Here is an 18158-nt window from a genome sequence, read left to right on the forward strand (position 1 = left end):
ATGTATGTGTGTATATATGTGTATATATATATATATATATATATATATATATATATATATATATATATATATACATATATATATACACATATATATATATATATATATATATGTATATATATATATATATATATATATGTGTATATATATATATATATATATTGTTTAAAAATTCAGTGAAAAGACTAAAACCAGCAATGTCAAGATTACTGCTTTTTAAACTTCATCTATGGAACTCAATTCCAAGTCACATGAATCCTACCAAGGATATAAATGAATATATCCCTCATAAATAAATCACATATGCAATAATTTTCCTAAACAGCTGGGCAAAAATTAACATGTGAATGTGTAGCTTTCAGTTTTCAGCTGTGGGATACTAAACAATGGTGCTCTCCTAAGTGCATAAGGCATCAGGATGAAGTATGTGGGATTGAGTAAAAATAGATTAGTGTCTATGTTCATTTTAATAAATGCACATGGAGCCAGTGCAGCAGCCTAGCTCACAGATACAGATGGAAATATCTCAGGAAGTGGGCTTACATGAAATTTTAAACAGACATTTGTGAACCCCTCATTTACCATGTTTCTCCTCTTTATCATCATTGTGTGACTTTTTTTGGTTTTGGGGGTCTTTTGGTAAAAATATAGACATTTACCAGATGTTTCCCTTTTTTTTTTACACTTCTGATTTGTAGTTGATGAGTTACATTTTGATAGGATTCTGTTGGCAAGCAAACGCAGCTTTATCAATCTGTAGTATCATCAGAGCATATTTATCCACTCCACCTCAGTGTGCTCACGTAACATCCTTCTCTGCCCCCTCACAAATCACCTCACACACAAATCAGGATCACCTGAAAACACATCTGCTCCCATTTTCTTTACCCAATCACTCTTCTTTCCATTGCACCCCCCCCCCCCCCCCACACACACACACACACACACACACGCGCACACACAGACTTATGACACTGAGATACTTATAAACAAAGAGGGTATTGTTGCACAATTCTTGTTTCTTCCATAGTTATGTCAGTAAATTAAGACCTTGTTTCTTTATAGGTGTTTATAAGAGAATCAAATGTGTTAGTATTACAGCATATCAGTGTGATGAAGCGCTGGATGTAAAGCTCAAACGCACTGCACGCGCCCTGTTGAGCTCATTGTACCTTCTTACTTTTCCCAGACATATCTGGTAACTGAATGCCACTCATTCCCTCTGACTCATGCCCTACCTCATCAGCCATCACCAGCCCACTGTGCACAAACTCAGCCCTGGGCTTTAATGAAGATAATGCTGAAAGCATGTCTGAGAGGCCAAATAAAGGCCCTCGTGAACAGTTCACAAACCTCGAATCAGCCCTCTGATACGAGGCTGACCCCTGCAGGAACGGAGGGGAATCAATGTGTGGTTGACACCGAATAAAGTGTGTTGTTTCTGTGATGTTTGTTAAAAGAGGATAAAGTCTGAAAATGTAGGTCTTGGAAATAACCACCAAAGTCATGAAAATGCAGAACAAATACTTACTTCTCTGTTTTTTGGTAAAATGGTGGAATAATAATCTTCGCCTGCTTTTGTCCCAGAGTGCTGGAGTGATGCGAGTCCAACCTGCGCATCTTTTCTGGGAACAGACTGTCTACATCAGTCAGAGTCCATCAGGCTCAGTTTCTGTCACTCACACACCCTCACACTCAAACTGTGAGTGTCATCTTCTATCAGTTTTCCGTCTCAAGGCACACATGAGAAGAGGAAGGCAAACCTGCCAGACATCAAATCTGGACAACCTGTTCTCCTCCAAATCTCTCAGGTAACTTTCCACCTCACTGCAACAGAACCTACAGACTAATGCAGATCTCTTTTCTCTGTCTCTTTGCCTCTCAAATGAAGCCTTATCAGCAACTGAACATTTATATTTAAATGTTTCTTACGTTACCTCTCATTCTTTTTTCCTCTATTCCCCCCTTTCTTTTATTTATTCAATTTGTCTGTGATTAGTGGTGGAATTTATATAATTAAAAAATTGTGTGTTTAAATATGCATCTGTGCAATTATGGGCATAGTTTCAATCTCACTTTCCCACTTCTTCCTGCCCACTCTCGTGACCTGACACCTTGCAGCACACACAGCCAACTACACATTGCACCGATGATTAATTTACATTTCAATTACAAATTAATATGATTCATTGCCCAGAGCCATTGGCATCCATGTTAATTAGGAAGGGTAAACAAAGAGAGGCTGCATTAAAATGGACTGAACAGTGCCGTGGCACACTGGATGTAATCTGACTGATTTGAATGTAATCAGATGTACTTGAAAGTTAAAATAGAAACACAGACCCGACTCTCTAATTTCAGGCCGTTGTGCCATCAAAGCAACTGTCTGGCTTCGTGATTGCATAAGCTATAAAGACCTGCTCAATAATGCATGGTCAAACTAGACATGAGAAGTCTGACGGAAAACCTTACCTCAACAAGCTGTGTGATGTCTGGCCAAAGACTGGACACTCCAGAGACAGGACAACAGGCTGGAGGACAACGTGTGTTTGTTGTCATATGGTTGGGATCTAAATGTCTTTACAGTCACAGTGGAGGGACTTAAAATTAAATCATAATATATTTAATGTGAGAATTAATTTCATGTTCAGGTGATGTCAAGACTGAGTGTGTGTGTGTGTGTCAGGGAGATAAAGAAGTAAAAATAAATTTTCACAACACAATTTTCAGTCTTACTCTTCTAGAAGGAAATAATGACTGTAATCAGGAAGCATAAAAATCCCACGTTTTAAAAATATGACACTAATTTCAAACATTTCACTGTTACATCATAAAAGAGTGACTCTCGTGGGTACTACCTTGTTTCAGCCACTCTTGCACTTTGCTTCCAGCATGCTGGCGTGAAAAAGGGTCATTAGCATCCAAGTCCCTCCTCTCACAGGAAGAAAGCAGCATTAAACTTCCTGGAGCGTTAACTTTTGTTGAACGGTCTTCCTGCTTTTAGAAGCTGCTCAGCAAAGTAAAAGACAAGCATGACAACAATCCTCTGCAGACTGACAGGGCCGAGGTGCTTATTGTGGAGATACGGGGCTTTGATTAAGAGGGAAACTCACAGCCGAACTTCCCATGTGATTCCGCAGGGAGGAGCGCGACTCCTGGCCGGCGGCGGTCGGCCTCTGACGGGATACAGTCGCGCACAAAGCCGCAGGCAGCACACTGAGGCGGCGGCTGCCGTAGAGGTGGATTTAAAGCGGTTAGAGGGGAAAGACGATGGTAGGGGCACTTTTTGCACAACAGTATGATGATAACACGAAAGTTTGCAGAAACATATTTTTGTGTTTGACATCTTCTCAACGCTTTAGTCTCACGGAACCCCTCGCAAATGTCAAATTTCTGTGCTTACTTGCTGTCTGGTGACGACTGGTCGATAACTCCCACAGGTTATCGTATTTCTAGATTACTGTTGAAACGGGCGGTTGTGTTGAAGGACATTAATTTCTTCTCATGAATTCAAACTGTACTTTTTAACATGACAAGGAGACTTCACATAAATGAAATATGGAGACTCTTAAATAAATCAGTAATTAGGTTATATATCAACACCGAGCTCCAGTACTGTTTTATTACTGATTAGCAGAACAATTGTTTAAGTATAGATGCATAACGCGTTACTGTTTATCAGAACTACCAGTAAACATTTATTTAGGCGTGTAGTAAGAAAGTAACCACATTCTGCTGGGAGTTGAAAAGTAGTGCCCCCCCTTATTTCTTTAATTTTGCACGAAGTTTTAAATTTCTTCACTGACTAAATCATTAATTTGCTACTCTTAATACATTTTAATTCGAGTTATGTGTTTAATGCATAGCAATGTGTATTTTTAATAAGTTTCATGCGCACAAGCAAGCCATTTTCGCATTGTGCGAACATATTTTTATGTAGCTTTATTGTTTCCATGTTTATTTTGTATGTTCGACATTATTTTTACACATGTCATGTGTCAGGTTAAAGGAGCACATTTTAATCAGAGTGTAGCATCAAGTCAGTTAAACTTCTGGGATATTGATCTGGTCATTTACAGGTGGAGGTCACTAGCAGTTTCTTCCCTTCTCATCTTTCCTGACTTTTTTCCCATTAGTTTTGCATAAGGCTAGGGTCAGTGTCACCACTGTTAGCATGAGCAATACCTGCACCCTACAGAGGTGGCACAGGTAGTGCAAATCCTCCAGGATGGTATAACAATATTGCTAGAAGGGTTGCCTTGTCTCCCAGCACAGTCACAGGAACATGGAACTGATTCCAGGAAACGAGCATATACTTTAGGAGAGCTGGACAGGGCCATAGAAGTCTTTAACTCATCAGCAGGACTGATATCTGCTCCTTTATGCAAGGAGGAACAGGATGAGCCCAACAGATTGACCAACAGGAGGCCAATGGTGTGAATATCTCTGGCCAAGCAATCAGAAATAGACTTTATGAAGGTCAGCCTCCTCCAGTGGGCTCTGTGTTCACTGCCCAGCACCGTGGAGCCCAGTAGGCAGGTCCACCAGTAGCATCCTGTGCTTGTCACAGATGATAGCAGGCTCACCCTGAGCACAAGTGACAGACATGGGAGGGCCTGGAAAAGTCGCGGTGAACATTATGCTGCCTGTAACATTGTTTCAGGCCATCAGTAGATGGTAGCATATCAGTAGATATATCCCACAAGAATCTGATGAGTTTCTTTAATTTTCTTTTAACAGCAGAGTATTTTAACACGTATATGTGAGCGTTTTAGGTTTCAACTGGCTTTTGTTACAAATTAAATATTTTTGTTTCAGGATGTTTTACGTATTAGGCCTACTACGTGTCTTCCAGACTAAGGTGACTTTAGAAAGCCGATTCCATGGTTTGATACTCTTGATTTCCATCATGGTCATGGTGGAAATAAATAGTTAATGAACCCACATTTTTACTGAATTGTAAACGGCATGTTTATAAAAACTCAGCAAGATTAATTTCTAGCTGTTGCCCTTTATTCCTGTTGTTGCTTTCTTTTCCTCAGGGATCGTAGAAGTGTTGATGTGCCGGCACAAAGCCAGAAATGCTCTCGGCAATGTGTTTGTGTCACAGGTAAGCACAGACTTCCACGTCTTTCTCTCTCTCTCACACACACACACACACACACACACACACACACACACACACACACACACACACACACACACACACACACACACACACACACACACACACACATACATACATTAAACACATATGCAGCAGCCACTGAGACATGATGACGTGTGTGTGTGCAGATGAGGAAGGTGGTTTCCACTCTGTACAATGACTCAGCGGTACGTGTGGTTATCTTCAGGAGTTTAGTGCCGGGCGTTTTCTGTGCAGGTGAGTGATCTCTGGTGCCAGGAAGGTGTGATCAAAGTGTGCAGTAATGATGTGTGACAATGTGCGTTATGATTTATGGTTAGGTGCCGATCTGAAGGAGAGAGCTCTGATGAACAACTCTGAGTCTGATCTGTTTGTTCACGGCCTGCGCTCCCTCATGACTCAAATAGGTAAAAAAACAAACAAAAAAACCCCATTAAGGTTGAGTGATTAGTCAGTCTTTTTTTCAAGCTAAATGTGTTTATCCATTTGTAAACTTTGCTCACTTTGTTTCAATAACCTGGCAGCATTGTTGCCCACGCCGACCATCGCAGCGATGGATGGAGTTGCACTGGGAGGTGGATTGGAGTTAGCCTTGGCCTGTGACCTTCGCGCTGCTGGTGAGTGACCTCTGAACCTTCACCTGTCAACTCCGAATCGGATCTGCTTTCTTTCTTCCGGTGATGCTAATCAGGTTAGAAAGGGGATGTCATGTTCCCTTTACAGCTGTCACTAATCCACTCATATCAGATCAGTGGTGGAGAATAGCAGTTTCAACATGGGATCATTTCTCTTCATTGACAATTTCCTCATTGGACACACAGGATTCCCCGGGGGGGGGGGGCAAAAAATAATCTTAGAGCGCAGAAAACGTTTCTGAAAAGATTTCAAAATACTGTGTATTTTAAAAGTTTCCATTATATGTAGACTGACGTAAAAAATTTTTATTTTACTATTTAGTTTAAATGAATATATGTTGGACTATTCACACAATATTTACACAATTTCAGCTATCACAGTTAATGAACAGGTAATTTACTGAAACAATATCTTCTAAAATGAAACAAAACTTTCCCAACTCTTTATAAGTAACTTAGGGGGAAATTAAACTGTCAGCTTTTAAACAGCTTTGAATAAATGTAAATGTGTTATATACACAATGGTCAAGCTAAAAACATACTCCTGAGACGATGGAGCTCTAATGATCTGTTGATGAGCTTGGGGACTAATGAGGCCACATCTGCCCAGCTGTTCATGCGTTTGAACCTTCATGTGATTGGTTATATTAGGCGCAGCAGCTCAGTGATTGGTTGAGCACAGATGAGCTGGGTGAGCAGGTGTTTGTGTCAATTGCTCTGACAGAGACATCAGTCAGATTTTACACTCTCTCCAGCTTAATGGCACTTAGACCTTCAACTGTCCTCTGTTTGTGTATGTATGTGTGTTGCAGCAAATTCGGCACAGATGGGTCTTATTGAGACGACACGGGGGCTGCTCCCAGGGGCGGGTAAGACGAACAGAGGTCACTGAAATGACCCTGAACTGCACTGACTGTATGTAAATAGAGATAAAGCAGCTGTGATAAGTTGACCTTGAGGTGGTTTGTCCTGCAGGGGGCAGTCAGCGTCTGCCACGGATGATCGGTGTCACTCTGGCCAAAGAGCTCATTTTCACAGGTAGTAATTCAGAAATATTGATGTGATTTTAGTGGCACTGAATGCTCATCAGTGAGCAAGGATTTGGTGTGTCACTGTCTCTCCTTGTCTGTTATCAGGCAGGCGCGTGGGAGGGCAGACAGCTCTGGAAATGGGGCTCATAAACAGAGTAGTAGAACAGAACCAGACAGGAGACGCTGCCTACAGAGAGGCACTCAGCCTGGCCAGGGAGATACTGCCCCAGGTTAGAGTACAAACACACTTTTCATGCCGCTAAAGCTCTGATACTGCTGCATCTCTCCTCCTTCAGGCAGGGGGATCTGCTCCCTTTCCCCTTTCTCTGGATGCAGTGGAAGGGGAAGAAACAAAAACAATGCATTTCTTTTTTCCTTTCTTCCGTCTTGTTTTTTTTTTTTCCTCTTCCCACCTTCCCTCTCACCATCTCCCTCTGCTTGTCCCTCTCTCCAGGCCTCTGTCGTTCCATATATCTTTCACTCCAGTTCAGATGCCCACAGTCAGTGGGGTTAGAGTGGCAGTCAAGTGGAGAAATGGACCACAAATAGCACCATACACTATCACATTTTCCAACACATTTATGCTCGACTTAGCACGGATTGATTGATTAACAGGATCTTGCACTGAATCAAAGTGAGGGAGCACAGAGGAAATAATAAGAGGGTGTAGATCTTTATTTTGGCACTTCTGTTTTCCTGGAATTTCTAAGACAAATGTACTGCTGCTTGCATGTGATTAAACTGTAAAGAGTTCCTCCAGTTAAATTTCTGTAGAAATGCATTGCTCACATTGATTGATCAACAGTTTAATATTTTTGATTCTGTCTCTCAAACTAAAATTTTTGAACAAAAAATAGAATAAACAACAAGATAAAGGGACGTCAGTGGTAGAGTGAAATAAAGTAGCTAAGAATCAGAGACAAAAACGTAAAGGAAGGTGAGCATTTTTGTGTCAATCATTGTTTATATTCCAAAGGTCCTATATTTAAAGTAGAGCCAATCCAGGTGGTTTGGGCACCTGATTAGGATGGAAGGAGATAATACCATCGGCATCTAACCCTTTTTGTTTCTGTTGCTCAGGCTCCTATTGCAGTGCGGATGGCTAAAGAGGCAATGAACAGAGGCTTGGAGGTACATTATGAATCCCAGATCTTCTTTAAAGGTCTTTACATCAGTGAATTTAGTGACTGTTCTCTCTTCCAGGTTGATATCGGTTCAGCAATGGCGATAGAGAGGATGTGTTATGCTCGAGTAAGTCTTCCACTTCTTGTTTATGATTTCCGAAACACTTGTTTTAATTTGGCATAATTGTTGTGGTTCAGGAATTTTCTTTTGAGCTAAATTCTAAGGCAACCCAACACATAGCTGATGCTGAGGCTGTTATAAATTAAATTCTAGTCGGGCCTAGCTTTGACATGAACCTTCTGATGCTCGCTCCACTTAAATCATCATTTACTTGTCCTCTCTTTATAGGTCATCCCCACACGGGACCGACAAGAGGGTATGGCAGCCTTCATAGAGAAGAGAGCTCCGCGGTACACTGGGGAATAAACTCCTTTGAGCTACTGGATTTCTTTGTCGTACCGACATGTGAACACAGAAGCACACTGCTTTCTGTAGCCCGATGTCAGATAAACAATTAACATCTATTGATTGTCTTTGTGACTCTCAGCCGGTGCCAGTACATTAATTTAGGCCATGCAAGTGCTCAATAGTGGCCACTTGCTTTTGTGACTCAGGATCAGACTGACAAGTGCAGATTGTTTATAATTTGTTATATTTGATGCTTTATCAGGAACAAGGTCATCTTTGAAATGAAACTAAATAAATAAAAAAGACAGCACATGGGTCATCTCCAGTTTTATGGCAATGTACATTCTTTATTTCTAAATTTGAAAATGCGATTCTGAGCAGCAACATGGCACAATCACAGCAGACAAACAGTACCTTGACTTTCTGCATCTTCCAATGGATTAAAACGCTTGTGGAAAAAAACTAAGAATTGGCCTTTTATGCAGGGCGATATTCAACCAAACTACACGACTTTGGCGGAAAAACCCCCCAAAAGTTCTGTCATCTAAGACTATCCTTGTGGAAACACTATTAGCCTGGGACACATGCGTCATTAAGTATCATTTTGGAGCCTAATGTTCTATATTTATCTATATAACCATACATCCAGTAATCTTTTCAAGTCTCCTGACCTGTCACTGGCATTCCTGCCAAACAAATTTATCTCCAATTATTTAGAAAGTGTTATTTATCAAAGTGTTTCAGCAAAAGTTTTGCATTTTGAGAATAAACTTTGACCAGAAAAATCACCTCCATTCTGGCAGCTAGTGGTCACTTTCCTACCTTTAGTTTATGGATTAAGGGAGTCGACTTTATTCTCAAAATGCAAAAATAATTGTACTTTATTCTGCTTCATGTCTCCTCAGTACTCTTTCCTAGTTATGTGTTGACAGCATAGTAAATGACAAGGCCTGCAATAAGAGATGAACAACAAAAATGTAGCCAGTCTCATAAGCTGTAACAGCAAGTCTAAACGGCAGAAGCATAACTGTTAAAATAGCAGCCTGTAGGATGCAGACATCACACGGCCGGTCACTTTCAGAACAGAGAAATGCCTTTAAATAATTTAAATGTTTCCACGCTATTGTTGTATAAACAGTTTTTCTTCCCTTTGTTCAATCAGATGGAACTGAAAAACATACAGTAGAATAATTTCCATGCAATCACTCCTAAACAACGACCCCCCCCCCCCTTCAGTATCCTTATGTACAAATACATACACTCTTTGAGATGCAGACACTTGTACAAGCGCATATATGCACACATGCTCACACTGAAGTGCTGTCTGTCTTAAAGACACTCAGATGCATAACAAAAAACATACTTATATATAAATATATACACAAGTTTCTCAAAGAGAAAACAGATGTGACTCACTGCAAATGTACACCTATCCTCACTATGCTGGCCACATCATTATTGCCATTTGTGTCCAGGAAAGTATATTTGGACGTAAACAGACACATGTGACTGTAGTACTCAGCTTATCATGTAAATTGTCCTCGTGAGCTTTCTGCACTGCTGGCTCTGCCACCAAGCGGGTGGATTTAGGGCTCCCCAATGTTTAGAAAATTTAAAGAAAAAAAAAAATGCAATCGAGTTTCTCAAAAAGATGATTTCTCTATAATTTAGTTTATCGTGTTTGAATGTTTGGAACGCCCGAACCCACTGAATACACCCTCGGAAAGCGTCCTGTCACATCAAATCAAAGGCGTTAGCTGATAAAAGACTAAATGACGAGTAGAGCAGCAGTAGTATTGCAGACCCAGAGGCGGGGGTTTCAGTGAACTGAGCACTGCCATAAACAAACAAGCAGGCATTCCTAAAACGAACAGTATAAGCATTCAGACAAACCCTAACCCCCATGCTTGAGCTCAGGGCGATGGCATGCGTAAATTTAAGAGCTAATCAACCAGTTCAGACATCCATAGTACTCTGTAACATATGAGGGTATCAGGGTATCGGTCCTCAGTTGAGCTTTGGGGAATTATTCCCAAACTGAGATTTGTAAGTGTGCACTGACATATTTCGGGTTAAAAAAACAACAAAAAACAATTCCTCTTGATACCAAAAGCTGACTGAAAAAGGCCCAAACACAAATTCATGACTTGATTTGAGCTCTAGTGACAGACAGTTTATCATAATTTACTTTTTTCTTATTTTTTGATAAGCACACAGAGAAATGGTTTTTTAAAGAGAAAAAAGCGAGAAAATAAATAAGGTTACTCTGTGCAAAGAACTGCAATGCCTCTGTCCTTAATTCAGTTTACATTTTTAGAGATTCTTGTAAGTCCATGTTTGTGTGTGAGATATATTCTCACACACACAAACACACACGTGACCACCACCTCCCATCCACGGTGGGACCCAGCTTAATTTCCTCTTCTTCACCAGAGATTCGGATTTTCTGAAAGAGAATGAAAGCATAATCAATCTTCAACCTCTGCGAGGGTGAGCTAGCTGCTGATCATGCCTTACCTCTGTGAGGTTACTGCGGCGGTGGGCGGCGACTTGTGTGTGTGTGTAGTGGCTGGCCGGTGCGAGCTCTGTGGCGCTGTAGGCTCTCTAGTATGCTCCCAGCCAGCAGTTTGACGTCTCTGTGGGTCTGTGGGTGTTTGTGAACATGCTCCAGCTGCTGCAGACCACCCTCCTCCAACAACATGCTGCAATAGCGAGAAGCTGCACACACAGAAGTATCCACAAGAGGTTTGAGTAGGTGAGGCATCACATTAAGCTAGAATAACCTTTGGTTTTATTTTTGCATGGATCTGTGTCTCACCGTTCTTGCTACAGACATGTTGCATTGCCCAGGCTGCCCACAGCTGGACACCAGGGGTGTGAAAACACTCCAGTAGGGGAAAGAAGGGGTTAAATGACCTAAAGAAGGGAAGAAAATGACAATTATTGTGTGACGGGATTAAAATGGGAAGCAGAGCCTTCAGCCATCGCGTCCCTTATAGGTAGAACCAGCTACTCAAAAGTGGGAGAGACGGGCACCATCTGTAATTTAAGATCAAGCTTAAAATGCTCATTTTTGATAAACACTATGGTTAGGACTGGATCAGGTGACCCTGAACCATTCCTTTGTTATGCTAGACTCTGGAGGCTGGGATGTACTACGCACTTGTCCCTAATGTCTTACATTAAACCCATATTATACTGAAATGTCACTATGACTATTGCCATTTAATTTTGCTTACACTTGCTTACAGTTTTGTGCTTTACCTTGTTTGTAATTTATCATCTCTGTGTGCACCTTTTTTTTTAAATCTATTTTGTCTGTCTCAGGATAAAGGATGCCCGATTCTACTAGAGGTCTTTTAGAGTTTAAAGGTGGTTTCCCCCCCACTGTCATCAAATGCTTCAATTTATTGGTTTGTAGGGTCTTGGCGTTATAATATTAGGTGCCCTGAGATTACAGGATTTGTCTCCAAATACATTAAGGAAAAACAAAAAACAAAACATTGAACTGAATGTAACGTATTAACATGAGGTTTGGAAGATTTGGCTCTGAGATCTATAAATTTGAGATTTTGCTGACACAATAGTTAGCATAGTCACCTCTCGGCAAGAAGGTTTCCTGTTTTGGCATCCTTTTTATAATACTCCATCATTATTGAATAGAAGCTGTATCTCACCTGTAGGCCACCATTTCACACTCTGGCGGGGGCCACTTCATAATGACAGCATGCTGCACAGACACACAAACGCATCACGCTAAAAACCAACATTTCCAATAACTGTATTTATGCACAAGAGTTCTCATTAAGCTTGCTTATTCCTACCAATTGCTCAAGCAGTGAGGACCGAAGACTGGGGCTGAGCGCCCAGGCCTCTTTTCCTCGTGACGTCAGATGTGCAAGGATGCCTGCAGCGAAGTAGCTGACCTCCACTTCCGGGCTGTGCAGCAGACTGCTGATGTGGTCCAGAAACCCCTGCACCATGAGCTCTCCATGCAGCTCCCCAACCTCTGCTATGTTGTTCTACAACAATCAAAAGGCGAGCAGGGAATAATGATTCCTTAATTTTGTTAACGCATTCCAGATTCAGTTTAGCTTCGGGATGAAAAAAAGAGAAGTAAACTCACCAAAAGCCCGAGAACCTTCTGCTGAATAGAAGATTCATTGGGGAACGACTGCAGATAAAGAGAGGGGGAGGTAGGGATAAAAACAACAGTGAGTCATCTTGCCCCGAAGCCATGTGTACTTATACAGAGGAACACATCATTAAGTGTGATGATTAATTCCTATAGAAATCTGCTTAAATTTGTTCTGTATGTAGCATTGCCTGTTTTCTTTACATGTTCACATAATTTCCATGTACCTCTAGAACTTTAATGAAGAGATCTAGCCCCTGGTTTTCGATAAAATGGCGGCAGGTTGTTGGCGATTCATCAGTGAGGTTCCAGAGTGCACTCAGTGTAAATTTGAGGGTGGCATCCACCACGCCCTGAGTTGCCTTCTGACGCACGATGTGGAGCAGTTGCTGCAGGGCAGAGAGAATGCATTGTACTGAAAATCAGCCTTTTTTCGATACATGAGTAAAGGCAGATGAAAGTCATCCAAGATTAAAAAACAACAACAACAAAAGAACAACTCAAAACATACTTTCACGATAAACAGCTCTGCTCCCAGCTGGGCCGTCTGCTCTGTGGATAACTGCAAAAAAGCAAATGTTGCAGCACTCAAAGAAAATACCCTACAGATGTACTTTCAATGCATGAATAACCGCATATGTGGTACTAATACAACACCAAATGTACCTTAGCAGCGAGTATGGAAATGATTGCCACAGCCATCCTCTGCATGTTTTGATCTTCGTGGTTGCAAAGCCACTGCATGACCAGTTTGGCAGCTTCAAACCTTTAAACAGTAAAAGGAAGCAGAGCATTTTAAATTCTACCTTTACTGAAAATGTGTTACGTCACAAACCGAGAATTACGAATTAACTTTGATCACATTTTGGCATGTTTATAGTTAAAATCTTTGACAACCTTTAAAAAAAAATGAAAATTAAAAAATGAAAATAAAATAATAAAAAAAAAAAAAAAACTAATAACAAAATGATCAATATTTACACAACAAATGTGGTGTTTCCCACCTGTTGAATGGAACTTCTTGCAAAATGCGATCACTGCACAGAGACAGCAAGCAGTTTTTCTGCAACTATAAAAAGAGAAAACAGCCATGATTGCAGAACCTAAAAGCTATCAGACTGCTGCTCCTGCTGCTCCTATGTTTTTATCTTCTTATCAGTTCTGTTTAGTCACAATAGGCTGGTTAAATATTATATCTGACTTAGAGCCTGTGCAGGAAAATATAATGGAAAATGAATAAATAACAGTGCTCACAGATAAACTGCATTTTCAAGCTTACAACAATAGGAGAAACATTAATTCCGCATGCAAACATGTGAGCTAGTTTAGAAAGCATATGCTAAATCCTTTTTTTTTTCTCTTGACTTTGTGGACAGTCTCTTTAGTGGACGACATGGGGAAAATACACAGTGAAAAACAACAGAACTAACAAAGGTTCTTTTGGACACTCCCTTATTTATAAAAGGTCACCACAGTGGATGGATACAGATATTTGTTTTTTTAAAATGCTGGATTCCCATCACAACCTTTCAAGGGATATTTGTCCCTTGTCTGAAACATCCAACAGAGGAAATGTTTGACATAAAAACACAAGAAGTAACGTTCAAATCATATTTCTAAGAATTATAGTGTAGATATTATTTATTATTGTAATTTGAACCACTCTCTCACACAATCTAAGTCTTACTTTACTATTCTTTAATTACCCCATTTTTATTTATTTTATATAAGAGCAACATTTCTTGTACTATCACACAGCATAAGTTCTACTCACTATGCACCTGTGGCACTTTAACTGTGTTGTTTATTTACTGTGGACTCATTTTTATTTTTTATTATGCTTCTATAGATAAAGTATCCATCTATCTATAAAAACTGCCTATTCAGCATGTGGCTAAAACACAACACAACCTCAACTGTACATCATCACAACACTGAACAGTTATCGCACAAAGCACGTTTCCCCCATAATTTTAGAATAAAATGTGTATCGCTTAACAAATCCTTTTGTCCAATATCCAGCTGTGCACGTCACTTCCTATAATGGTTCATTTCTACTTGTGACCAGATCCCTGCATTTGTTTCCATTCCAGGCTGTATTGATTTGGAAATCTTGTTAATGAGGAACAAACAAACATAACATTACGCAGTGCACTATTTACTTGTGTTTTGTAAAAAAAAAGGGAAACTACTTATTGTGGTTGTGGGAAGTTCCTCAAATCTTTCTAAATTTCATATTGTCGCAACACTCACAGGCGTTACCAAACGACCCAGCTAACACAGTGTTCTCCAAAGCTGACACGCTCCTGCCACTACCCTCAAGAATACTGGACTAAAACTGTGCTTGCCTTTAAACTTGATTTCTTACTTTTGTTTAACACATCTATCTGACAACTTAGTTGACCAAGTTTGATTTATTATTAATGTATGCAGTTGTGAGAGTGAATGTAATAATGTCTACTGTATAAACAGGCAACAAAAAGAAAACAAAAATTGGCTATAAAATCCATGTAGAGCAACGACAATCTTGATGCTTTTAAAATGGAAAAACTTTGTGCCCTTTCAAAAGATTTATAATCTATAATTATAATTTCCAATTTATCCTTATTAGCTGTTATTTTTTTTGTAAATGAACATTTCATCCTCTATGTTACGAGTTACAAAACCCACACATTTAAAATCAAGAAATCCACTAATGTGTGAAAGGAAAATTGTGTCAGTGAATGCCATTATAACATGCAAAGAGCTATTTTCTGAGAAACTGTGACATAATGGACAAAAAAAGAGAAGAAGAAGAAGAAGAAAGAAGAATTCTCTGTGCAGGTAAACTGTATCAGTCAACTGCAACCTGCTAAATAAAATCTATGTTATAAACTAACTGTTTATTGGGAATGAGCAAAAGCAGCCAGGCATGAAGCTACCTGCTGGTGGTTGGGGAAAGTCCTCATGGCTTCCAGTAGAAGCTGAGTGACGGTGCTCAACAGTCGAACTGGCATCCCTGCTGCCAGGTCCTGCTTCGTCAGGTTGAACACACAGGCGCTCGCGGCTAGCTGGACATTCAGAGTGGACGGATGATTCTTCATTCCCAAAACTACCAGCTATTTAAAAAAAAAAAAAAAAAAAAAAAAAACACAGAAAGAGGAAGAAAAAAAATTCAAGAAACAGGAAGTCGAGAATGATGAGTAACTAAACTGTGCAGAGATACAATGGTAGTATAGTGCTTCTTCACTTAAGGAGGATATCTGTGGCTGACAAAGGGACCAATTAAGATTAAGACATTATGTGCACTACTTAACCATGATATGATGCTATAATTTCTTTTAAAGATTAAGTAAAATAATAACTTAATAGGTTCAAGGATAATGTGTTTACCTTTAGGATGTCAGGCCTTGGCTTCTCCATGACATGAGTGAGGCTAAACAGATGAAAGAGAGCTTCTCTCACAAAACCTTCTCTCTCACTGTAGCGCCGCAGTGCCTCACAGATCTGAGTCTCATTAGCTTCTCCAGTCACCTGATGGCACACAGAAGATACTTGAGCAAACCTGATGTTTTCACTTTTTGTTTAGTGCCCATTTATGATCATTCTATACCTACCTTTAGATTTCCTTCTCCTGATAGGAAGTCTGAAAAACCAGCATCTGTGGCCAGAAGTCCCACAAAGGTCATTCCTGGCCTCTCTTCAACAAATGCCTTAACAGCTGCATCTGTCACCTGTAACATTCACAGATATAAGAAATTACTCGACTTTAAAATATGTGTGCTTTGACTGCGGTTTAACCAAGAAACAAATAAAAATATTAAAGCAGATGAACACACCTGTTTCCTCCCTGAGACATCTAAGGAAACAAGGGCGGGCAGAATCCCTGGCTGTCCGAGAAGTTGACGAGCCACGTCAGAGGTAAATTGTTTATCATCACTAATGTCCAGGTGCTGCATGTGCAAAGGTTTACACACACACAAACAGGCATGGCTTATAAAACCTCAGAGATGGAGTTTTCTTAAAATGTTTTTGAAAAAAACCCAAAACAAAAACAGAGAAACAGGTTTAATACTAGACACACAATCAAACCACTAACCTGCAATACATTCAACTGGCCTATGACTCCCAGCAGCTGAGCAGTGCTCATCTCCAGCCTTTTCAACTGATGCAGTGTCAGTGAGCGCAGCCGCTCCTTCAGGCCCAGCAGCGGGCTCAGGTTTGTGACTGAAGTATTAGAAAGATCGAGGCTCTCCAGCCGAGGCAGGGAACACACATCGCCTAGCCCAGAGTCGTAGAAGTCTACATTAGCTAGAGAGAGGGAACGCAAGCCCTGGAGGGCACTGAAGCGATACCAGATTGGTTCCTCCAGAGAGGACATGGTGAGGCCTGTAAGGACAAGTCGCTGAAGGGACTCCTGCAGGGAGAAAGTTTAAATTACTTTCATACAGTGGAAAGAAAGGGCAGTTATCCACAAAAAACTGACACACTCTCATATTACCTGACAATATTTATTAGTGGCCAGCCCCTGCAGGATATCAGGAATGGTAAGGTCTGCATTGACCCGGGCAGCATCCAACTCCAGCAATCTGTGAGGGCACAGGGCTTTCTGGAAGGCCTCTGCAGAGATCCGTGCAGTACGGATGCAGGCCCGTCTCAACCGCAAGTATTCACAGTTCCGAAACACACCCACTGTGCTGTCGTTCAGCAGACCTATAGCAGAGTGAATTTATCTTTCGGAATCAAGCACAACCTTAAACAACACTGGCTTTTTACCCAGGGCAAGGATTTAGTTTACTGGCCATCAGTTTGAAGTGGCTTTCACTTCAAATATTTCCCCCAAGTGCAAGTTAAGATTTTTCATCCTCATGAGTATCATGGTGACCTTTTATGATCCAATGAATAATGTATGTGTGTAGAAACTAGAGCGCTAGGCTGCAGCAATACTCTGGACTATTCGTAAACGTCTTTAAAGGTTTACCTTCAGTGGCCATTTTGGCCAGGAGCTGGTCTGCCAGCTCCTGCGGGAAGAGTACAGCCTCCCTGAAACAGAAGGAGCCATCAGGGCGCTTCACGCAGAAACACTCCAGGTTTTGGCTCACATAGGTGAGGCACAGGTCTGTCAGAGCCGCTGGAGACGCCTCCTCCTGAAAACCAAGAGGTGTGTTGATGTGGATGCACCGAGTACAATTTTCTACAACTGTCAAAGCAAATAAATCACCTGAGACTTACCGTGTTTAGGAAACTGCAGGCCATGGCAAAGGCTTTAAAAGAAAATATATTTTAGCTTGTACAACCGAGACTTGTGATTATATAACCAGCCTGCTCGTCGTCTCGGACACCTTTTTCCCTTTCAATTTACAGTGTCCACCTGTGTGAGAGTCTGAGGAGCTGCTGATCACTCTAAGAGGTACCAGGAGAACGTGACGACGCACGAACACAACGGAGCTTAACAGAGAGCCAGCTAGCTAGCTCACTTGGTGTCTCGGTGGTAGAAAATCACCAGGCGAGCAAAAACGTCGAAAGCTTACGAATGAGGGGGAATTCATGTCGACCAGCTGCTGAAGCGACCGAAAGACTGAACCTAGAAACCTGTTTGGCATGTAATTTCCACTGTGAGCAGTTGGATCTATTTTTAACTAGAGCGACTAGACAGACAGTAAACAAAGGTCATAGCACCGGAAGTACATTAACGAAGG

General features: G+C 40.8%; 2 protein-coding genes across 4 annotated transcripts in view; one reads left to right on the forward strand and one right to left on the reverse strand.

Moving 5' to 3' along the window:
* The window catches only part of echdc2 (enoyl CoA hydratase domain containing 2), a 15085-nt gene extending 6415 nt beyond the window's left edge, over positions 1–8670 (forward strand). Inside the window, exons 1-12 of one of the 3 annotated variants that reach the window (XM_026158740.1) lie at positions 1715–1811; positions 3141–3273; positions 5043–5110; positions 5296–5383; positions 5467–5553; positions 5671–5763; positions 6594–6650; positions 6757–6819; positions 6918–7042; positions 7893–7943; positions 8016–8063; positions 8286–8670. In XM_026158740.1, the coding sequence (XP_026014525.1) occupies positions 5060–5110; positions 5296–5383; positions 5467–5553; positions 5671–5763; positions 6594–6650; positions 6757–6819; positions 6918–7042; positions 7893–7943; positions 8016–8063; positions 8286–8363 (741 nt within the window). In that variant the 5' untranslated portion in view covers positions 1715–1811; positions 3141–3273; positions 5043–5059 and the 3' untranslated portion in view covers positions 8364–8670. Of the gene's footprint in view, positions 1–1587; positions 1812–2914; positions 3274–5042; positions 5111–5295; positions 5384–5466; positions 5554–5670; positions 5764–6593; positions 6651–6756; positions 6820–6917; positions 7043–7892; positions 7944–8015; positions 8064–8285 lie in introns of those variants that run through there. The other 2 variants (XM_026158739.1, XM_026158738.1) reach the window with 2 other exon arrangements.
* Positions 8669–18157, reverse strand: zyg11 (zyg-11 family member, cell cycle regulator). The gene is made up of 18 exons (XM_026158732.1): positions 17692–18157; positions 17441–17606; positions 16961–17172; positions 16559–16876; positions 16299–16412; positions 16077–16193; positions 15853–15993; positions 15402–15578; positions 13485–13549; positions 13147–13246; positions 12992–13042; positions 12708–12869; positions 12472–12519; positions 12170–12367; positions 12023–12075; positions 11164–11261; positions 10863–11063; positions 8669–10791 (listed from the first exon to the last, which is right to left on the reverse strand). The coding sequence occupies exons 1-17, from the start codon at positions 17713–17715 to the stop codon at positions 10873–10875; spliced, it is 2235 nt and encodes a 744-aa protein (XP_026014517.1). The 5' UTR covers positions 17716–18157; the 3' UTR covers positions 8669–10791; positions 10863–10872.
* Between the last annotated feature and the right edge of the window lies 1 nt (position 18158).

The sequence above is a fragment of the Astatotilapia calliptera genome, chromosome 23 (assembly GCF_900246225.1).
Source record: "Astatotilapia calliptera chromosome 23, fAstCal1.2, whole genome shotgun sequence".
In the NCBI taxonomy this organism is placed as follows: domain Eukaryota; kingdom Metazoa; phylum Chordata; class Actinopteri; order Cichliformes; family Cichlidae; genus Astatotilapia; species Astatotilapia calliptera.